Source organism: Pistacia vera, unplaced genomic scaffold (genome assembly GCF_008641045.1).
Source record: "Pistacia vera cultivar Batoury unplaced genomic scaffold, PisVer_v2 Contig282, whole genome shotgun sequence".
Lineage (NCBI taxonomy): Eukaryota > Viridiplantae > Streptophyta > Magnoliopsida > Sapindales > Anacardiaceae > Pistacia > Pistacia vera.
The window spans coordinates 302,316-327,278 of NW_022196093.1; the positions used below are offsets into that span (position 1 = coordinate 302,316).

General features: G+C 36.6%; 1 protein-coding gene across 1 annotated transcript; it reads right to left on the reverse strand.

Moving 5' to 3' along the window:
* Positions 1-23,868: 23,868 nt before the first annotated feature.
* On the reverse strand, positions 23,869-24,222 carry LOC116134058 (precursor of CEP3). The gene has a single exon (XM_031419704.1). The coding sequence runs from the start codon at positions 24,220-24,222 to the stop codon at positions 23,869-23,871; it is 354 nt and encodes a 117-aa protein (XP_031275564.1).
* Between the last annotated feature and the right edge of the window lie 741 nt (positions 24,223-24,963).

Sequence of the window (24,963 nt, forward strand, 5' to 3'; positions counted from 1 at the left end):
GAGTCGATAGTGCATCACCGTCCCACGCAAATTATCTTAGATTAATAAGAGGTTTAGGGACCCAAAACCTGATTAAGGTCAACCTCTTTCAACATATTGTCTTTAATAATATTGCATAATTGCACTTACAAACGTTTTGACTTGTTAAATATAATGATGCCAGAAATCTCTCTTTATGCGTTTGAGTTTTAACTTTTTTCAATCTATTTTTTTTTTTTTTTTTTTTAAGTAAGCTTTCGTTAGAGAAGAGAAAAAGAATGTATAAGACCTGAGGTAGGGTGACTGCTTTTATATATATATATATTTTTTTGAAAAAGGTAAATTTTATAGTTTCTCTCCTTTTATGAAAAAAAAAATGTATGTATAAAAAACCTATAAAAGGTGATAGCCTACTTCAAGACAAACCCCTAGGTTAGGACAAAAAAAAAAAAAAAAAAAAAAAAAAAAAATAAATGCTTATACAAAACTATGCATTAGCATAAAAATCTCTTCCTACCTCGGGACTTGCCTCGGGTCAGGAACAAAACCAAGAAAGCCAGAAGACAATGCCCAAAAAGGCTACAAAAACCATAAAACCATCTCTCCTCGAACCGAAAATGGCAAAGACTCCACCCGTAACGCCAATAGCCCAAGGCACCGAGAAAGTTTTATATATATATATGCCTTAGATTGCAGGGACATTCAAAAAATCGGAAATGACTGAAAAAGTGGCCGAAGAACCCAAAAAAACCACCTGATACACCACTGTTGTGGACGCACGCAGACTGGCATGCCCAGCATTGCGTGCGCGCCTGCACCATAAAAAGACAGTCACCTCGACGCCTGCCTTCCACCAACTTCCACCCCTCCCCATAGCCTATACAAGACTATGTATTGTTTAGAGCTCACTTAAAACAGATAGCAAAACTTAATTTCTTTTTCTTTCTTTTGAAGCAAAAGATATTAGCAATATTTTCTAAAAAACATTTATTTAAAAAAAAAAAGTTATTTATATTTCGTGTTAGTGTTTTTGTCATCTTATGATCCTGTTTTGAATCCTGTACTATTTTTTCCTTTTTAGCATTATGGGCACGCTTACTAAAAGTGAACACTTTCTCAAGTGTGAGCACTTTAGTATGTGTTTGCTTACCATGCATTTGACAGATTTTTCTCCTCAATCACACTTCACGCACTCGTTTTACTTTTATGACAATATTATTCATTGTTGACATTCTATTTGTTTCTTTTACATTTGTCCACCTTTTATTTGTTGTGTGAGAAAAAAAATATTGTTTTTGTCTGTGGTCCCAAATTTCTTGTGCAAAAAGGAAAACACAAAAGTTAACTTTTAACTTTTTTGTCCCCCAACCCTTGACGCATTGATCTCTTTATATTCACTCACTTCTGGTGTTTTTCTTCAAGGAATCCAGTCACATTTGTTTTCCTCTCTGAATATTCTCTGAGGTTCTCATTTTATTAAGGTTTCTTACTATGCTTTGGTAGGCTTAGAATTGTCTTCTTCACCTATCCTTGTGTGAGATCTTTTGATGCTGTTTTTATTGTGATGAGAGTTTGTGTGTAAGCTACTATCCTGTCTTCATTGTTGAATCTTGAGAGGAGCTCTTCTTCAACATGATGTTGCTATATTCGTGAAGCCTGTTGTGAGGACTTGAAGTTTAACCTAAGAAGTTAGAGTTGTTGTGTAGAAAATAGGGAGTGTTTTACAACTTTGGTTATTCTTGCTTTGTATTTCAACTCATAAGTTTTTCATAGTGAATTTTCTTCCTCTGGATGTGGTCCCATGGATGTAGGCTTGATGCCGAACCATGTAAAAATAAGTGTGTTCTTTACTTGCTTTGATGTATATTTTATTTAAGTTTTTCACAACTTATTTGCACTAAAAATTGAACAAACAACCCATTCCACAAAAGTTTTTAACACTTGGTAACCTTTAAAACTTCCATATTGTTTTCACAAACAAGTTTTTGCTGAGAGTACTTATTTATATGGAAAAACTCCTAAATGCAACATTAATAATGAGCAGTTGCCTTAGTGGAGGAGGACTTAAATTTAACAGTTGTCATGCCATCATCATCCAAGTTGCCTATTCATTAATTAAAATTAGGTGTGCATGTCGTCCGATTAGGTTGATAGAGATTTGAAAACAGAGATGTATGTTACTCTGTTAAAATCTACCGGTTGCAAATAGCTTCTTGTTTGAATATTCTTTTGAGCTATTCTTCATTTCCCTGTTGCTGCTTCTAAACAATATTTTACGTAACAGTAAAAGTACTGTAGACTTACGCAAAAATACACTACAAAGAAAAGAATTTGATTTTTAATGAATAATATTATACATACATCATTCTCATATAATATTTCTTATATAATATTATGTGACAAGATATGATTGGGTAAAAATTTAATTTTAATTTTAAATTAATTAATTATATCTTATTACAAAATATTATATAAAAAATATTATATAAAAATGATATATGTATAATATTATTAATTTTTAATTTATCTCATACAGTTTTGACAGTGATGTATGATTTGTACAACAGCCGTAATAATTTGACGGAGTATCAATTGTCATGAGTCATGACTCAAAGTAATGATATATATTAACAGTTCCCCTTTTTGAAATATGAAACATTTTGACTCTATATATATAAATATATGGGTTTGACTTTTCGGATTCTCCCATCATAGCGATCTTTCCTTTATAATTTATATCTTCTTATTCTTTAATATGAGCATAATTCACCAAAGACTTGTAACTTGAGTGAGCAAATTAAATATTTCTACTGCAGCATGACTTAAAATCTTACTAGTATTTGGAGTTCGAGACAGACTTTCTAGAAGTTAATTTGTATTGTACATATAGAATATTTGATTTTATTTTATTATTGATTTACTGCATAATATGGTAGGATTTATAGGTGATAGACATTTGATGACTGAATTCCCCTTTGAAAGATCCGTATTTAGTGAACAATCTACAACCAACTATATTTCTGCATGGAACAGTACCATATGAGATATAATATATTTAGTGAACAATCTACAACGAACTATATTTCTGCATGGACAGTACCATATTGAATATAAATATATTTGCCTTCATCATAAATTTTAATTAGCATGCATTATGTTTTTTTTTTTTTTTGGGTATACCTGGTAATTGACTCTCTCGCAACTTGATCCCAATATGCCTCTTCCATGACTCGAACACAAGACTCTGGGTATAACTAACCCTAGTAACTAAAAGGCTTGCTATATGGCCACAAGGGGAGAGAGACATTATAATTTATATAAACTAATATTAATATTCAACCTCTCAAATTATTAGTTTAAACTTTTAGATCAAATAGTAACTTAATATATTATCAGATAAAAGTATGATAATTTAACAGTTTAGAGAGCTTTACATCAATGTAGTTGTATTTACAAGAAAACATAGCTAATCAAGTTGTTGGAATTCGTTAACACACTTTGGCGTTTAAGTACCCTTTTAAGGTGCAGCGGAATATTACCAATGATTAAGCATCCAATTTGAGTACATCAAACATAAGTCAAAGCAAAGAGCACAACCATATTCATGGTTCGGTTCAATCCACTTTTAGCCTACATCCATGGGACCTTGTCCAGATCGAAGCAATCCACTAAGTCAAAAACACATTACAAGATATAGTTAAAAACTAATCTAAGTTACAGTATAGACTCCCTGTTCAACTTTACACTTAGCACCACACTCTGAATCCTTAACGTTTAGCAACTCTTCGGATCTACTTCACACCGGGAACACACCTATGAATAGCTTGTAAACCACCAAGCTTCAAGTGCTGAAGCAACCACCAGCATCAGCAAAGGAACCACGTTCCAAGAGCTATCAAGTCAATGTTTAATATGGTAGGTTTTGACACTAATGGAGAAAGAACCTTGAACCTTTAGAGAAATAATACTCTAAGAAATTCAGAGTATGAATGAAACAAATGTCCAAAAGGTTATATTCATTTACACAGAAGAAGAATATATAATGAAGAGTTTCTTGCTTAGCAATGAAGTGCCACATTAGCCAACAGGGGATGACCCATTGTTTGTCCAAATAAGGAAGTATTCCTTCTTTTGGTTTGGACCACAAAGCAAATCGGAAAAGGTTGCTTTATTCCTAGGACCACCTAAGCATTTTGTGAAATATGTAAAGAGGTCCTAAAAAGTAAGAGACAAAGATAAACAATATATTTTCAACTTTATCAAACATGCGAGTTGCAAAAAATATGAAGGGAGACTGTAAACATAGACCGTTGTGCACACACACGTAAATGAAACAAGCAAAGACACAATTCGGCAATAGTGTGCATTGAGAACTGGTGTGTTGGAGTTGTCACTACTTCAGCATTATGGTAACGGAGACGCACTCGGGGGTCCCGCTGCCCGGTCAGCAGGCGGGGATCGCGGGGCAGCGCCCCCGAGCCCGTAGGCAGTTTTGGGCTTTTCCATGTATAACCGCTGTAGATTCCTTTTAAGTATTAATTCCTTTTGGGTTGGGCTTAGGAATAGGAATTCTTGTAAAACTAGGTTTAATCTCTTAAACCTAGTATATATAAACTAGTTTAATCTCTTAAACCTAGTATATAACATACTTTTCTCTTGTTATGAGTGTGAAACAATTCATTCATTGTAAACGAAAGAGGTGAGGCATATTGCAATAATATTGACTCAGCTGGACGTAGCCCTACTTGGGTGAACCAGGGTAAATCACGCGTATTACATTCTTTGTTTACTGTTTTTTTTGTTTAACTATTTTATTTTGTTCCTGTTGCTTCTCTATTTCGTTCAATTAGTATCAAAGCAAGGTTTCTGTAGATCGTGATTTAGAGATGCGGGATCAAGGTTGAATTGAGAAGTTCGACGGCAAACGCTTCGAGCTCTGGAAACTGCGGATGGAGGATCTACTCGTTGATAGGGACCTGTGGGTGCAATTGTGAAATACCAATAGTCGGGACTGCCGTTGTTACAACAGTTGAAACGTCTGGAACTGGATGTCAAGTACACTTGGGTCTAACCTGCTGAAGGAGAATTATCAGCGACTGATCGTGCCGCACTTGCTGAATGGGACAATGGATCGGAAAGCCGAGGTTTGATCGCATCTGTCTTGAGGACTTTGTTCTAACGAATGTGATGGATCAGGATACGGCTAAAGGTTTATGGCAGAAGCTGGAAAATATGTATCTGAGTAAGTCTTTGGTGAACGTACTGTTCCGTCGCAAGAAACTCTACAATCTCCGTATGCATGATGGGGATTCTCTTGCTGCACATCTGGATGAGTTTAATACTCTGGTGAATCAACTGCTGGCTGTGATGTACAACTCACTGAATCTGAGAAAGTGGTAACATGTTATGCTCGCTGCCTGATACGTGGGACAATCTGATTGTTGCGATTGGTGGTGGAGATTGACACAGATGTCGTGAGAATCTATGTTCTATATTGTTGGCAGAGGATATGCGCGAAGAGTTCAGAGGGTTCGTCTAGGGATCTTTAACTGCTAGGGGACGAAACCTGATAGAATTCAATAAGTCTAGCGACAGGGGAAGTCGCGAGGAAGATCTAAGAGCAAGGAAAAAGTAAGATTAAATGCTGAGATGTCAGGAATTTGGGCATTTTAAGAAAGATTGCAGAAACAAACCAGTGAAGGAAGGAAGCTGAAACTTCGTACAAAACGGGAATCAATGTGATATGTTATGTGCTGCTGCATGTATGGCTGGATACAGACCAATCGTTTTGGTATTTGATACTGGTGCGTCGTTCCATATGACACCTCACAAGGAATGGTTTGTAGTATGAGACATACAATGGAGGAACGTTCTGTTAGGCGATGATACTGCTGTGAAATATTGGCCGCGAAATCAGGCTGAGGTTGCATGATGGTTCAGTGAGGACGCTCCCTGAGTGATGCACATCCCTGGTATATGAAATCTACTCTTTTGAACAATGGCTGACGCAGGTATAGTACAATTGTGACAGAACATCCTGTAAGATGACTCGGGGATCTATGGTTATTGCACGAGGAGTTCGACATGGTACACTATACAGGCTGCAAGCCTCAGTTGTAAGAAATTCCTCTTTGGGTGGTTATGTGTCGGAAAAGGAGGCTGAAAAGAAATTGATTCTGCAACATTGTGGCATCAGCGAATGGGCACATGGAGAGTCGCTTTGTCTACTTTGGTGACTCAGAATATGGCTGAAGGTATTCCTAACTGTTCCATGAGTTTTGGGTTTTGCGAGGAATGTTTACAAGGCAAGCAGACAGTCGGTTAGTTTTCAATCGACAGGCACGAGAGCACAAATATACTGGAGTTAATTCATAGTGACGTTTTTGGGCCCACTCCGTGGAATCTGTTGGTAAATCCGGGATTATGTATCTTTTATTGATGATTTTTCTAGATACTGTTGGGTTTATTTTATGCGCAGCAAGTCTGAGGCTTTTGAGAAATTTCAGGAATTTAAAGCCTTAGTTGAGAATCAGTTTGACAGGAAGATTAAGCTTTGCGAACTGATATGGCGTGAGTTTTGCTCTAGTAAGTTTGAGCAATTTTGTGCGACACATGGAATGCAAGGCAGAAAACTACACCTTACATGCCTCAACAAAATGGAGTGGCTGAACGTCTCAATCGGTCACTGTTAGAGAAGGCTAGATCATGCTGAATATACAGATTTGGGGTCTGAATTTTGGGCAGAAGCTACAGCGATGGCTTTTTTATTGAAGAATCGGTCTCCCATTTCTTCTTTTAAAGACATGACGCCATATGAGCTTTGTTGGTAGAAACCTAATCTGTCTTTTATTCAAGTTTTTGGTTGTGATGCGTATGTGCATGTACCAAAGGAGAGAGAAGCAAGCTTGACAGTAAACTAGAATGCAAGTTTGTGGGGTTCAAGGATGGCATCAAGGGATACAAGTTGTGGAATCCTGTGAGTAGAAGCATTATATACAGCAGAGATGTAATCTTTAGAGAGGTAAAACAACGTGTGGGAACTCTTGAAGATCTTGAGCAGTCAAAGAAAATTCAGTTTGATGTGACTACAGTAGAGCAAGAGGAGGAGATACTCCAATGTTGCTGCAGAACTGAAAATTTAGAGTCTATAGAATCTGACCATGAAGATGAACTTGATAATGTGGCTGATGAGGGTTCCATAGATGATTTAAGGATGATTCTGATGATGAAATTGTGGTGCCATCAACTTTGAGGAGATCTACAAGAGTTAGAAAGGCACCAGTTCGTTTCTCTCTAAGTGCATTGAGTGGATTACATGCTTTGAATGTGATTGGTGATGAACCTAGGAATGTAAATGAAGCAAGAGCCATGGAAGATGCAAATCTGTGGGAGGTTGCATGAATGATGAGATGTATCACTGACAAGAATAATACATGGATCCTATGTAAATTGCCTAGGATAGAAGGCAATTGGTTGCAAGTGGGTGTTCAAAAGAAAGTTGCAGGCAGATGGGACAATTGCAAAGTATAAGGCGAGACTCGTTGCAAAGGGATTCTCGCAGATTGAGGTGTTGATTATGTGAGATTTTCTCTCCTGTGGCCAAGTTAACATCAATCGGTAGTTCTATCTATTGCTGCTGCATTTGATCTTGAAATTGAACAACTTGATGTAAAGACGGCATTTCTACATGGAGATTTAGAGGAGGAAATTTACATGACAACCTGATGGGTTTGTATGTAAGGAAGGAACACTGGTGTGTTAGGTTGAGGAAGTCTCTGTATGGGCTTAAACAATCACCAAGGATGTGGTACCAAAAGTTCGACTCCTAGTCCTTCAGCATGGTTTTAGCCGCAGCAACGGTGGATCACTGTGTGTATGTAAAAGGTTAGAAAATGTCTTTGTTATTTTAACCTTATATTAGATGATATGTTGCTGATAGGGAATAGCAGGAGTTGATAAATTCTGTGAAGGGTTTGTTGGCTGCACAATTTGACATGAAGGATCTTGGGGCTGCAAATTTTATTTTGGGTATGCAAATTAATGAGATCGTCAGAGTTGTAAATGTGTGTTAGGGCAGAGAAAATACATCGAGGAGGTGTTGAAGAAATTTAACATGGTAGACTGCAAACCTGTGAGACTCCTATGACTTTGGGAGTGAAATTGTCTACTGATCAGTGTCCTAAGTCTGAGGAAGATGCTGAAGAAATGACACATGTCCCATATGCGCGTGCTGTAGGGATTTGATGTATGCAATGGTGTGCACGCGACCCGATATTGCACAAGCAGTGGGAGTTTTGAGTCGCTTTATGTCAAATCCGGTAAGGAGCATTGGAGTGCTGTAAAGAGGGTTCTTAGATATTTCTGGGACCTCGGATTTATCATTATGTTATGGGGCATGGCACTGGGGATGGTTAGATGTGATAGGTTTTGTGGATGCTGATTGGGGTGTCTCGATAGTAGGCGTTCCCAAGTGGTATGTATTCTCTTTATTTGGTGCTGCTGTGTTGTTGGATGAGTAAAAGGCAAAGTACTGTGGCTTTGTCATCGACAGGAGCAGAATACATGGCATTGCCATGCTGCAAGGAAGCTATGTGGCTTCGAAGATTGAGTTTAGAGCTTGGTTTCAAGCTTGATGCTGTGAAGATGGATGTGACAATCAAGGGCTATTTACTAGCCAAGAATCCTGCCTTTCATTCGCGATCAAAACCATTGACATCAATACCATTTCATCAGGCAAAAGGTGGAGGAAAAATTGGTGTTGTTAGAGAAGGTTGATACCTGTTAATGCTGCAGATTTTCTTACCAAGGCTGTGAGCTTAGCAAAGTTACATGGTGTGTTGACGAGGTAGCCTTCATTGTGTGAAGTATTCGCCGTGGGAGAATGTTGGAGTTGTCGACTACTTCAGCATTAATGGTAACGGAGATGCACTCGGGGGTCCCGCTGCCCGGTCAGCGGGCGGGTGCCCCGCTCCCGGTGAGCGGGCGGGGATCGCGGGGGCAGCGCCCCCGAGCCCGTAGGCGGTTTTGGGCTTTTCCATGTATAACCGCTGTAGGATTCCTTTTATTTATTATTCCTTTTTGGGTTGGGCTTAGGAATAGGAATTCTTGTAAAACTAGGTTTAATCTCTAAACTTAGTATATAACATACTTTTCTCTTGTTATGAGTGTGGAACAATTCATTCATTGTAAACGAAAGAGGTGAGACATTTGCAATAATATTGACTCAGCTGGACGTAGCCTACATTGGGTGAACCAGGGTAAATCACGCGTATTACATTCTTTGTTTACTGTTTGTTTTGTTTAACTATTATTATTTTGTTCCTGTTGCTTCTCTATTTCGTTCAGTGTGCACACACACAACAGATGAAACAAGCCAAATAAGAGAATTGGCAACTGGTGTGCACACATAACTATTGTGCATACACACAACTAATAAGTTTGACAAAAATGAATATTCCACATTCTCCCCCTTTGTCAAACTTATGAACAAAGAACATAATTAAAGAGATCAAGTGCAAACTTGTTTAAATCAATCATTTAAGACCTGCTGATTTGCACAAACAAACATGAAAACAAACTAACCAAAGTAACACATATGAAAACACATGGTTAGTACAAAAAACAAATAACCAAAATAAAGAAACTAAAAAGTTCAACAGAAACAGAAAAAAATATCAACCAAAGAAACAAACTCTCCTATGGAGAGATAATCACCAAAAAAAAAGTTTTGTCCAAAGGCTATAAAAAACTCCCCCATGAACTCCCCTATGCTTCTTACTCCCCCTCTTTGTTCATAAGTCTTGAAGATTTTCGAGAGGATTGAGAAGAATGGCTAACTTTTCTCTTGGTTCTGCATTTCGGGGGGGCTATGAGAGTGACATGTGAGTCCTCTACTTGAATTTCAGGGATCGTAGCAGGAGAGGTGTCAACAAATTCATCTTGACTTGAAGGAGCATCATCAGTGCACACATGGGTATCTGTTGGAGCAATTGCACCTTTATCAGCAGGTTCTTGATCATCTTTATCTTTAACTGCTTCTTCTTCTTCCTTAGCAATAGTCTGTTCTTCTTCAACTTGAACTTCAGGAGCATCATCATCATCAGACGGGACAGGAGCAGGAGGTGGCACATTCTGATCAGTTGGTTCTATTTGAACAATCTTCTTTTTCTTCTTTTGCGTTTTCTTCAGATTAGCCTCCGTTTTTGTCCATCCGAGAGAAGAGAGAAGTGTGAATTTCCTTCACATATTGAATGACAGACTCCATTGATGTCTTCAAGTCCTGCATGGCAACAAAAAGCTTGGACTGCTAAGTGTTAGTTCTAGTTTGATCAATTGAGGAAGATGGTGGCAAGTTCCCTATAGGCTGTCTAAAAGATGTCTTGGTGGCAGTCTTTATCTTCAAAACAGGTTCCACTTCATAGGATTTTGGCTTATAAGTGGAAATGATCTTGTAAAGTAAAGAAGGAAAGCACAAAATATGCAGAAAGTGAGTTGATTGTGCTGTAACTCTAATGCTGGTGAAAATCAATTCAGCCAAATCTATATTTTTTCCTTTGAGCAATTCCATAGAGGAGTTGTGCTCGTTCAGGTCTGACAGTTGAATTGTGCGTTGAAGGGGACCAATTTTTCAGTGAGATCTTGAATAACAATCTGTAAAACAGTGTGAGCACACCATGCTAAAGAACACTTATTCTTGGCCAAACAGCAATTGAACCTCCAGTGATGACTTTGACAATTTTGTCTAAGTCTAGACTTTTCAAATCAAAATTCTTTTTGCTCTTCTTCAAACAAGAGCATCCTTGACAACACCTTTCGTAAACAGAACCCAATGCCCTCTAACATAGACTCGATTATTGTGCCTGTTCGAGTTTGGTTCAGCACTGTCCAAACCAAAATTGGCATAAAATTCTTGAACAAGAGTTTGGACAGGGGCACTCAATCTAGTGACAATTCCTAACTAGTTTCTATCTTTCATCAAGGCATGGAATTCATGAAAATCTTCTAATTTAACATTAGCTTTGCACACAATTGTCTTCTTGACAATGTGGTTCCTAAACTTATTTTCAGCAGCAAGTAAAACAAAAAGTGAGATTTTACCAGATGAAGGCTCCTCCATGACGGCTTTACGCTTCTTTTTCGCTAGTTCTACGGGAGTCAAAGTCTTTGAAGGTGTGCCCTTTGATGAACCTTCTTTGTGCGATTTTAGAGTAGCAATTGGTGTGTTCTCTAAGGCACTGTTTGATACCGAAGAGGATTTCTTGGGTGTTTTCTCCGGTGAGGCTTCTTGTGAGTGCTCTGAGTTCTGGTGGTCACTGGAAACATGGGATGAACCAGTTGAGTGGTTTGAGTCATTTTCTTAACTTTCTTTTCTAGAATCCGAATCGTTTGCTGGAGGAACAGGGTTTTTGATTGCTTTTTAAGACTCAAACTGGCCTTCTTCAACTCCTAGAATTCCTTCTTGAGGGCTTCTTCCATGGCTTTCCTTTTCTTGTTCTCAATAGCTTTCTTTCTAGAATCCATGAGAAAAAAAAAAAAAAAAAAAACACAGGAAGGATCATACAAAATTTGAGAAAAAAATGTAAAGAGAAAAGAACACAGGCGGAGCAAATAGGGTTTTAGAAATAGAAGACCGACACAAGGAAAAAAAATAGGGCAACACATTTATGGCAGGCGACAATTCTAAGATACTAAAAAAGAGTTTTACCAGAAATAGAACTCTATCTTAAATGAGTGTACATATGCAATTGTGTAATTGTGTGAGCACATAACATCCGAAAAGAACGTAAAAATTTTCAAAAGACTAGACTTTATTGAGCAAAATTTAAAGAACATAAAAAAAATTATAAAATGCTTCACATGAATTTTTGAGGATCATGACAGCTAATCTGTGCAATTCATACTAATAAATCAAAATTTTCAATCTTAAGTGGCCACAAAAAAAACTTATATGGAAGTTGTTAACATAAAACAACACTTCCTTAATCACACACAAATGAGATAAATTTCTAAGAGCTTGTCTTAGTGTGTGATAGTGTCCTCAAGGGGGTCAAATGACACATTGGTCAATTTTAAATTTTTGCAAAAGAAGCTCCCCCTTCCCGCATGCCCAATAGTTTTATGCATTTTTCTTTATCAGCATAATAAACAATGATTTTTCTTTTCATTTTGATCAATGGGCAAATAACTCTCATAAACGTAACCAAAATGTAGCTTTCACACTTGCAAGAAGGTAGTCCTCTTAATGGTAGATTTTCCAAAATATAGGGGTCTCTACAAGTCAGAAAATTACCTAAAACAACTTTCACACTTCATGCAAGATAGCTCTTTCACAATGGTGACAAGAATAGATAATCAACTCATAATGCAATAAGGTCATGTTATAGAGAGAGTCTCTATGGATACAACATACCAAAGTTTAGCACACAGATAAGAGAAAATAAATGACAATTAGAATGCTAGCACAGATCAAGAAGTCTTGACAAACAAAAATAAAAGTAGCATGTTCATGATTTATTCATCAACTGAAATAAAAAACTACTCAAGTTGAAGTAGTCCAATGGACTTCCTCAAGAAAACAAAAATATCATAGTCAAGAGCTTTTGTAAATAGATCAGCCAATTGGGATTTTGTGTTCACATGAGCAAGTGCAATGATGTTCTCCTCTACTAACTCTCTAATAAAGTGATGTCTTATATCAATATGCTTAGTCCTAGAATGCTAGACTAGATTCTTAGAGATGTTAATAACACTCGTGTTATCACAAAGTATTGTCACACAATCTTGATTAACACCATAATCATTCAACATTTGCTTTAACCATAAAATTTGAGTGCAACAATTCCCTGCGACAATGTACTTAGCCTCGGCAATGAATAGGGAGATTGCATTTTGCTTCTTGCTGCACCATGTGATAAGATTGTTTCCAAGATAGAAACATCCACCCGAAGTACTATGTCTATCATCCAAACTTCTTGCCCAATTCGCATCACTATATCCAACCAAACTATTGTTAGAGTCAAATGAGTACCAAAGGCCAAAATCACACGTACCTGAAACATATTTTATGATTCTTTTACTACATTCAAGTGCAACTCAGATGGATTGCTTTGAAACCTAGCACAAATACCAACACTAAAGCAAATATCAGGTCGGCTTGCAGTTAAGCAAAGAAGACTTCCAATCATGTTTCGGTACATCTTACAGTCTACCTTTTTACCATGTTCATCTTTGCACAACTTAAGGGTAGCACTCATAGGGGTACTAGCATGCTTTGCGTTCTCAAGACAAAATCTTTTAACATGTTTCTAGTATACTTTGATTGGGAAACAAACATGCCATTATTCATTTGTTTAATTTGAAGTCCAAGAAACATATTCAATTTCCCAACCATACTCATCTCAAACTCATTTTTCATCAGACTAATGAATTCAAGAGCATGTGAGTGAGATGTAGAACCAAACATAATATCATCAACGAAAATATGTGTACACATGATTTCATTGTTAGCACGCTTGATAAAGAGGGTTTTGTTGGCATTACCTCGTTCATAGTTATGCTCAAGAAGGAAAGTTGTCAACCTTTCATACCAGGCCCGTGGGGTTTGTTTCAAACCATAGAGAGCTTTCTTTAATCTGAATACATGATTAGGTTTGTGGGGATCTTGAAAGCCAATCAGTTGTTCAATATACACTTCTTTGTTGAACATTCCATTCAAGAAGGTGCTTTTGATATCTATTTGGAACAACTTAATCTTGAGACAGCAGGCAACAGAAAGTGGTAAGCGGATTGATTCAAGTCGAGCAACAGGCACGAAGGTTTCATCAAAGTCGATTCCCTCAACTTGAGTATATCCTTGAGCTATAAGCCTAGCTTTGTTCTTGACAACATTACCAAACTCATCAGTTTTATTTTTAAAAACCCATTTGGTACCTATAATGTTAATTCCCTCTGGTCTTGGCACAAGCGTCCACATGTAATGCTTTCTCTTTCTAGCTAGTATACTCGTAAAATAACAGTAAAACTCACTAAATATATATAAGAAAATATACATGTAGATGAGTATAAAATAATGGGCCCATAATATTTTTTTCTTTATATACAAATCTTTACATAATGTAATAAAGTTACAAAACATCACTCGACAGTGTTGCCAAACCCTTCCGCTTCTTAACGTTCCAAGTGACCGCATCTCACCTACTAACTACAAAAACATTAAAAACAACGGGGGAGCACTAATTGCTCAGTAAGTAAACCTATTATGCTACCCTTCTATCACCATTGCTCATATTCTAAATTTCTTTCCTTACATCACACTTCTCTATTCTTCTCTATTTCTAATTTCTCACTACTCATGATATTTCTAATTTCTCACTACTCATGATAGTAGGCATGGTATCATGCATAGGTATGATGCAAATGCACAAATGCATAGGATGTGCATTTTCTTTTCTGTTTTTCTATTTTCTTATTCTTATTCTGTTTTTTTTCTCTGTATTTCTTTCTATGCTTCCTTTCTTTCTATTCTTTCATTCTATTCTATTCTTTCATTCTATTCTATTCTTTCTTTTCTTTTCTATTTTTTCTTTCTATTCTTTCTTTCTTGCCGATCGGACTTGGTTGAGGCATGGATTCGGAACCCTGGCCGTGTGAGTGTATTCTCTAATTCTGGGTACAGTCCACATCCAAATGCACTTCTAACAGACTGTATAATTCTTTTTTCTGATTCTGAGGCCGCTCATTAATTAAGGCAGTGGGCATGCGGGGCTAGGTCACTCACAGGTTCCCCATCGCAACAACCTTCTCTTCTCTTATCTTTTTACACGTCTTTAAATAAAATTTTAGTTTTGAATTATTCTTTAATATTTCTCTTTTCTTTCTCTTTATTCTTTGTTCTTTAATGCTTTTTAATGCTCTTATGAGTATGTATGCATGTAGATGGGCTCATGCTTATTATTCTTTCTAAATTCACATGTTTGGATGCAATAATTTAATATGGAATGTTAACATGTTATTCTATTCTCTACCATCTACAAACTCATCTCAAGATAACAAATAATCATACTCATACATGCACTTCTCTTTGACATTTCATCAAACAATTTATATGCACACACAAACTCTAACTTGGCTACACTTCTACATCTCTTCTAAGCCACCAAAATTTGGAATCAAACTCACTACAATCAACATCAAACCTGGCCAGGATTTACACTTCATAAATTTTACTCCAATTCTTCCATAATTCATCCAAACTCTCATCAAACATCAAGTATACAAACACTACTTCTCCTGGATAAATTCTAACCGTCATTCAACATCCATTCCATCAACAATTCTTCATATATAAGCACATACATGCATAAAAGAAATTCTCTACACAATATTATTCCAATCATGACTAAGGTTGGATTTACTTACCTTAGATGTGAGCAATCCAACACTTTAGTAGTCTTCCTTGATCCAACTCTCTTTCTCTTAAATGCTACGAACACAAATCAGAAGAATTCAACACTTTAAAATTAAATCTCACATCTTAGTGCAAGGATCTTACCTAAGGATGCTTGGGATTGAAATTCCATTTAAAATAAACCAAGATCTATGAATTTTCCTTGAAAAATGATTGAAGAAATTTGAGAGAACTTGGGTGGAAAGTGGCGTGAATGGAAGGGGAAGAATGGCTAGGGTTTCATTCTTGAACTCTTGATATAACAAAATATTACTTATTAGCTTCCTATTTTGCCCTTGCACTTTCTATGAAATTTCATCTATGTCCCTCAGTCAATTACCATAATGCCCTCATTTTTGTTAACTTCTCCATGTTATTCTACTTCTTTTCACTCCCCACTTTTTTAACTAATTATGAGTGAAAAGACCATTTTACCCCTAATGAAATTTTAAGGCATTTTCTTCACACTTGTTCAAGATAACTTTAAAAAAATTCAACTAAGGGTATTAGGGTATAAATAAAGCTACGTACCTTGATGTGGGCGTTACCCCACACATAATTTCTTTCGAATTGTTCTAGTTCTTCTTGCATTGCTTTAATCCAATTTTCATCTTCCAAAGCTTGTTTGGCATTCTTTGGTTTTGCAAGAGATACATAACAAAGATGGTTAATTTCATTTTGTCTTTTCCTTCTTGTAACCATTACCTCATTTGCATCTCCAATCACGGTTGAAGGTGGATGAGCTTTTTGGAGCCATGTTGGAGGATATTTTCTTCATTGATTTCTCCTTTGCATGTTTTCATCAAAAAGATCAACAACCAGCTCTATCCCCTCATTTTGCAATGATGAATCAGCAGATGATTCTTTGCATGGACCAGATCCTATTACTGTAGCACCAGAAGTAGGTGACAGCACATTTGCCAAAGGTTTAGGTTCAGGAGATTTAGCAGTATTCACACCATCTTGTGTGGGCACAAGAGGAACTGATATGTCATGAATTTCACATTCTTGAGAATATTTTAAAAAATCTTCTGCATCACTAAACACAACATTAATGGATTCTAAGACTTTTTCAGAACGCATTTTATAGATCCTAAATGCATGGCTATTGGAAGAATATCCAATAAAAATTCCTTCATCAATCCTAGCATCAAACTTACCTAGATTCTCTCTATCATTCAAGATGTAGCATTTGCATCCAAACACATGAAAATAAGGGAGATCATGTTTCTTACCTTTCCACAGTTCACAAGGAGTTTGAAAAATACCTTTTCTAAGGTAAACTCTATTGGAAATATGACATGCCGTGTTAATGGCTTCTGCCCAAAGTCTTGTAGGAAGCTTTTTGGCATTGAGCATCACACTAGCCATCTCTTGAAGCACTCTGTCTTTCCTTTCCACAACACCATTCTGTTGAGGTGTTTTTGGTGCTGAAAATTCATGAAATATGCCCTGCAATTCACAAAAGTTAGCAAAATCAGCATTCTCAAATTCCTTTCCATGGCCGCTCTTAATTCTCACAATTTTTGTAGCTTTAGAACTATTCTTAACAAGCAACCTTTTGGATAATTTTTGAAATGCATTAAAAGAATCAGATTTCTCACGTAAAAAATCAACGCAAGCATACCTTGAAAAGTCATCAACACAAACAAATACATACCTTTTACCTCCCAAACTTTCAACCTGCATAGGACCCATTAGATCCATATGGAGCAATTCCAAAACACATGAGGTATAAAGGTTTGACAAAGCTTTATGAGATATTCTGGTTGCTTACCTTGGTGACATGGATCACATACATTACCTTTTGGAAGTTCAAGCTTTGGTAGTCCTTTAACCACTTTCTTCTTTAATAGTGTTACCAAGTCCTTGAAGTTCATGTGACCCACCTTCTCATGCCACAAGTTAGTGGAGTCCACTTTAGAACTGAAATAGGACACACGGTTAGAAAGCAAGTAATAATTATCATTTGACCTTTTCCCCTAAAGTAGAGAAACACCTTTACCATTCAAGATTTGACACTTGTTTTTTGAGAATTGAACCACAAAATCTTTGTCACAAATTTGACTAATACTAATCAAATTGGCGTTCAAACCATCAACAAGCAAAACATCTTTCAAGACTGGAAAATCAGGAAGCACAATTGATCATTTGCCAAGAATTTTACCTTTCTTTCCATCTCCATAAGTGACATGTCCACTATCAACCGATTCAAGTTTAGTTAAGAAAGATTGATTACCTGTCATATGCCTTGAACAACCGCTGTCTAGATACCAAAGATCATTTTGAAATGCAAGCAAAGAAGTATGAGAAACAAAACAGCTCACCTCAGCCTTACGTTTCCAAACTTTCTTGGAAGGAAGACCATTGTTAGCATTATGATTTATACTAGCAACAAAACTATGGTTTTTAAAAACTTTCTTCAAATAAGCAATGAATCTGAAGCATTTGGGTCTGATGTGACCTTTTTTGTTACAAAAATGACACATAGGGATGAATTTTGATACATTTGAAACTTGTCTCATAGCAGTTCCTTCAGCGGGAGTTCCGATGGCTTTCACAAACATGTTAGCACTAGCTTTCGAGGTGCTAAACCAGAACTAAAGCCTAAACCACATTGATCTCAGAAGGTTTTTCCTTGAACAAGCATTTCATCAAGCTTAAGAGAACTTGCATTCAACTTATCCATGATGGCCTTTGCCTTAGCCTCAGTCAGTTCAGCAGTAAGCACAACAATGTTTTTGGACAAGACTTTCTTTTGTTTCAACAAGGAAGTATTCTCAATACCAAGAGCTTGCAATTTTTTTCTGAGTCTTTTGTCATTGGTCATACATTTTATCATATTCTTCTTGTTGCTTAGCATAGATATCTTCAGTGTCGTCTGAAACTTCACTCTTACCATCTTCTTGATTCACAGTGAAGGCTAAAACATTCTCATCATCACCTGAGTCATCATTATCACTCTCATCATGCTCACTCTCACTCAAAGTGGCAGCCATGGCTTTCCCTTTCTTCTTTTTCAGTATGTTAGCACACTCAGATTATATGTGCCCAAAACCCTCACATTCAAAACACTTGATACATTTATTTTATTTTCTTTATCTTTTGAAAATTTCTTTGCAAGGGTACAAGGGTTTTGATGGTCATAAGGCTTTTTCACAGAAGGTTTTCGGCCATAACCACTATTATGAGGCCTTTTCTTGTTTTTCTTTAAAATTTTTGAAAAAACTTTGTAAGTAAAACACAATTTTCATCATCCAAAAAGCTAAAATCACAGTAATCAAAAGGATTAGAATTAACCTCATGTTTGAGAGCCAAACCTTTGCTCGGTTTTTGTTTTTCCTATCGTTGCAGATTCAACTCATAGGTTTGGAGAGAGCCAATGAGTTCATCGATGTCTATAGCATCCACATCTCAACATTCTTCAATGGTGGTAACCTTTGACATAAATCTCCGGGGTAAGGAGCAAAGCACTTTCCTAACAAGTTTAGCGTTAGTATATGTTCTTCCCAAAGCAAAACATTCATTAGAGATATAAAAAATCTACTATAAAAATCAGTTATAGTCTCATCCTCTTCCATGTTCAAATTTTCAAAATCAGTGACAAGTCTTCTAAGCCTATTTCGTTTCACGGTACTAGTTCCCTCATTCTTGACTTGAAACCTATCCCAAGCATCTTTAGCAAGCTCACAATTAGCTATGACTTTCATTTGGTTCACATTAACAGCATTAAAAAGAGCATGAAGAGCTTTAGAGTTATAATTTGCCAAAGTTATTTCATCAGCAGTCCAACTACCAACAAGTTTTGGTCTAGACACTTCATTTTCGACAATAACTGGGGCTGTCCAACCATTCACAACTATGGACCAAACTCTTTCATCTATAGACTTAAGGAAGGCACACATCCTAGGTCTCCATGTGTAATAGTTAGATCCTTCTAACATAGGAGGTCTATGAGCAGATCCACCTTCAGTGAAGAAGCTCATGATGAAAAGCAATCAGACATATGATAACACAACAAACAACAGTGCACCCATAGACACACAACATATCTGAAATAATAACGCAACACAGACCAGATTTCGACCAACAACCATATCACTCAGATGCACACAAAAACAAGTAAAATGGGCAAGGATCTACTGAAGCAACTTATTAGAACCTTCTCTGATACCACTTGTTGGGAATTCGGTTAACACACTTTGGCGTTTAAGTACCCATTTTAAGGTGCAGCGGAATATTACCAAGTTGATTAAGCAATTCCAATTTGAACACATCAAACATAAGTGCGAAAAGAAAGAACACAACCATATACATGGTTCGGCTAAATCCACTTTGAGCCTATATCCATGGGACCTTGTCCAGATCGAAGCAATCCACTAAGTCAAAAACACATTGCAAGATATAGTTCAAAGCTGATCTAAGTTACAGTAAAAAGAACTCTCTATTCAATTTTACACTTAGCACCACACTCTGAATCCTTAACATGTAGCAACTTCTTCGGATCTTCTTCACACCGGGAACACACCTATGAATAGCTTGTAAACCACCAAGCTTCAAGTGCTGAAGCAACACACCAACATCAGCAAAGGAACCACATTCCAAGAGCCATCAAGTCAATGTTTAATATGGTGAGGTTTTGGCACTAATGGAGAAAGAACCTTGAACCTTTAGGAGAAATAATACTCTAAGAAATTCAGAGTATAGAATGAAACAAATGTCCAAAAAGGTTAGATTCATTTACGTAAGAAGAAGAAATATATAATGAAGAGTTTCTTGCTTAGCAATGAAGTGCCACATTAGCCAACAAGGGGATGACCCATTGTTTGTCCAAATAAGGAAAGTATTCCTTCTTTTGGTTTGGACCACAAAGCAAATCGGAAAAGGTTACTTTATTCCCTAGGACCACCTAAGCATTTTGTGACATATGTAAAGAGGTCCTAAAAAGTAAGAGACAAAGATAAACAATATCTTTTCAACTCTATCAAACATGCAACTCGTGTTGAGTTGCAAAAAATATGAAGCGAGAGTGTAAACATAGACCGTTGTGCACACACACGCGAAACGAAACAAGCGAAGACACAAGTCTGGCAAATAACGTGCATTGAGAACTGGTGTGCACACACAGAACAGATGAAATAAGCCAAATAAGAGAATTGACAACCAGTGTGCACATATAACTGTTGTGCACAAACTAACTCATAAGTTTGACAAAATGAATATTCCACACAGGTGATAACATTTTAGAGAGCTATACATCAAATCCAATAGTATATAAAAGGATATTTAATAAACAATTTAGAGTTTAGACTTTTAAGACAAGTGGTCATTTAACAATTTACATACCTATACATAAAATACACTCGTGTATTTAGAAGAATTGGGGATTGATAGAATTTGAGGTGGGCCTGACTCCTCACCCAATAAGGCCTTGTGGAATGGGAGGATTACCCCCTCTTATAACCCAATAGGCTTGAGCGTGCCTAGTCGATGTGGGACTCTAGCACTCCCCCTCACGGTCAAGCCCATATGTTGGGTCATGCCTGTTGATGGAGGTAGTTGCTGACTCTAACTCCTCACCCGCTGGTCAAGCGCTCAGCTCAACTGAACCTAGGCTCTGATACCATGATAGAGTTTGAGGTAGGCCCGACTCCTCACCCAATAAGGCCTTATTGAATGAGAAGATTATCCCCTCTTATAACCCAATAGGCTTGAGCGTGCCTAGTCGATGTGGGACTCCAACACTCCCCCTCACGGCCAAGCCCATATGTTGGGTCATGCCTGTTGATGGAGGTAGTTGCTGGGTGAGGAGTTAGAGCCAGCAACTACCTCTATCAATAACAGACATGACCCAACATATGGGCTTGATTGTGAGGGGGAGTGTTGGAGTCCCACATCGACTAAGCACGCTTAAGCTTATTGGGTTATAAGAGGGGGCAATCCTACATTTAACAAGGCCTTATTGGGTGAGGTGTCAGACCCACCTCAAATTCTATCAGGAATATCTCAAGGTTGGATCACCATCATTCTCCTAATTACTTAAATCATTGATTATTTGTGAATTCTTTTGTTCTCTTCATTTAAGGGTAAGAACCTATTAATTTATTTATACAGGTAAAATTCTCACTATCGGTACTTATCAAATTAATAAAAAGAACTTTAGAGTTTTATAATAAATATGCCACACTTTTATTTAATTATGATTTTATTTAGAGTTCTTGAAAATATAGTAGGGATTATAGAGATAAAATTGAATAGAATCAGTGAAAAAAATGGTCTATATTTGAAAGAGTTATCAGTTTCTTATAATAATAATAATAATAATAATAATTATTATTATTATTATTATATGATGAATTAGAAATAAAAAATATCACGATATGTTGATAGCTTGTGTTTTACTAATCTTCGTTTTCAATAACATAATGGTCATAATTAATGATGATCTCGGGACAAAATAGAATATTAGTGCGCTGATATTACCACTATTTATACTAATTAAATTCGCCGTGATTCTTTATATAATGAGTCAAAAGAGCAGTCAAGTCAAAAGAATCACAGCCACCAACTCCCATGGGGTCGACTATGCCTGTATGCCACTCACATTCACAGGCTATATCTTTTACTTATTTGTTTGGATCGAACAAGTCAAATCAATGGTGAGCTAAATATAAGTGCCTTGCTTAAATCGTCATTCATCTTCTCCGTCCAATTACAATGGAATTGAAAATGAATTAAGAATCTTGCAAGGTACTCGTGTGTGCATGGTTGGCTCCTCGAGGTTTGGAACCCAGCGCCTCCCTCCCATTAATCTTATAAACATTAAACTAATTACTAAATTAATTAATTGTTGGTGTGCTAGGCTGTTGTGCACGAGGTTGGTTTAGTTTTAATGGCTATAAACTAAAGTAAACGTGCTTATGCTATTTGTTTGATAGTGACTTTTGTTGGTCGACAAAGATCTGCTATCATGCTTTCCATCCCAACTTTCCAAAATATTATAATTTTTTCTACTGTATTTCGTCGAGCTTTAGTTTCGTCGTACGTAGTTCGAAAGGGCATTCATACACTCTTTTACTGCAGAATCGGAGTCTTGCAATTAACACATTTTATTTAAGAATTCCATATACATACATATGAAGTGTTACCGGAAGATTGTTATGAAAAAAATCAAGATGAAAAAGAAAAGAAAAAGAATGCCATGACTCATGAATTACAAAAAAATAATTACTGATTAGCCTAAGTGTGTTATATGTATTTATAATTAATGATGGTGATAGAGTTGTTATATTAAGATCAATCAATTATAAGGATGTAGATAATCATTTTTAGTGCGCACCATAAAACTTTCTAGAAAAATGACAACGACTAGCGACTAGTAAACATTAAATATAGTTTCATTTTCTACTAATTATTAACATTAGCCATACTCCACATTTCAGGTCTGAATCAATTTGAGATTTAAACTAAACAAAATTTTGCAAGGTGGAAATTTTCTGATGATATTGAATCATTACTCTCTTATTCACAAATATCTCTTTTGGCTGCGTCATGAAATGAAATGGTTAATGGTATCCATCATATTGAAATATTTGCAATGTTTTTCTAGGAGCATTATTAATTGTAGTATAAATCTTGAAGGCGTGATACTATATATCTCTTCAAATGTGAGTATACACAGAATTTCAAAGGAAGGGGCTGGTGTCAAGAACTTGCAAAATATTAATGTGGACCAAAGAATACAATCCATCCTTTAGATGTTCTTTTTCTTGATTGGTCATTATGCATGGTCTACAGACTACATTTAAATACATCGATCAGCCCAAAGATTACGATGCAGAAGAATCGATTTCCTGTATGTTTTAAACCTGTTGGGTATACAGTTGACAAGAAATTAGTAGAAAAATGTTACTAACAAGTACTAGAACTCGTATATGAAAAATCCTGTGTTTCCCACGTTGAAAAAAGTCTCCATCAGTATTACGCACTTAAGGAGCTGACTATATATCACGTGTAGTCAAGGTTTGGTGATGTGTAGCTTGTCTTTATGTAAACAAGAGTGCATTGGTTTCATTATAGAGTTGAAAGTTATTAGTGGAGAGTGAGGATCAGTAGAAAACTGTTGGTGCAAGTATAGTTAGAAGTTTTTGCACAGAGCGGGAAATCAACTGGGTGGAGAAAACAAGATGCCGATAGTTTGGAAGATAAAGAAGTCATAAGAAACCCCAAATCACATTGTCTTACTTCGCACCAATACGTCTTTGTACAAACAAACATCTTACTTACAAGATAGCAATTAAGTTACATGAAATGTACTTGAAAACTCAGTTCGCACAACAGATAAGGTTTTATTTTAGTTTCCTATAAGAGAAAACGGGGACCTAAACAATTCAACACCCTAGTACAGCATGCAGGATACTTAAGAAATGAAAAGAAGCGAAGCCCTAGTTTTGAATGGCATGCCCAACACCGGGACTGTGACCTGGAGCTGTCGGCCTGAAGTCATTTGCATGTTTTGGGGGTGGAGGTGCGAGTTCCCCAACCGGCGCAGTTGGAGCTGTCGGTGGAGACACATTAGCATTTGCAGCTCTAACGGTGGTGTTCTCGTCACCATGCAAGTTACTTTTTTGCTCAGCAAGCTTCCTTGTTTCTTTTTTAAGGAGTTTGTTGTAAATTTGAAGCTTTGGGGATTCATTTTGTCTCTCCAACTTTAAATGCCTTCCCTCGATGCATTGAATTTCTTGGCAGAGAATCAAAACGAGGACAAGACAAGCAAAGGTGAGCTTAATTTGAGCCATAGAGAGAAGCCTCAGAAATAAGCTTTAACTACTGAGCAAAGTAACTTGCTAGAGACAGAGAAACAGAAAACTTGAAGCAACTTGCTTATTTTAGAACTATTCAAACAAATAGACTACACTCAACAAATTGCATGCCTAAACCCTTTCGTCTCCTTGGTTTATATAGAGATAAAAGAACCCACACATGAGTATCACAATTCACAAGTCCTAACAGGTGGGAATTACTTTTTGTTTTAAAAAATTAATCAAGATACATGACTTTGATGTCATGCATGCCATGCTTAGATGCTTACATGCATGTATGCACGAAGCATCTTATGGGTTCATTGACATGCACACAATGCACGATGTATATTGAATTTACAAGATCATATATCCTGCTGTTTTTATTAACATTTACAAAACATATAGTTAATAAATTACATATTTTGAGTGCTAAATACACAGTCAAGGAAGTAGGGAGGACTTCGATTTATGGGGACAGATTCATACAATAATACAATCTATTTTGAACAACAATAACTAACAAAAATTAAGATGTTGATACTTATGATTTATGTATATTTGTTTGGATATTTTTTGAAGTACTTACAGGAAAAAGGTTCTGAATTCCACTATCTGCAGATTCAATTCTGTTCCAGGTTTGTGCTCGACATATAAAAAGAAAATTTTTGAAAAGCAGCGTCCTTGTGAACTTTAATAAAAAATTTACAAGCAAATACCATTTTAGACAATTATCTC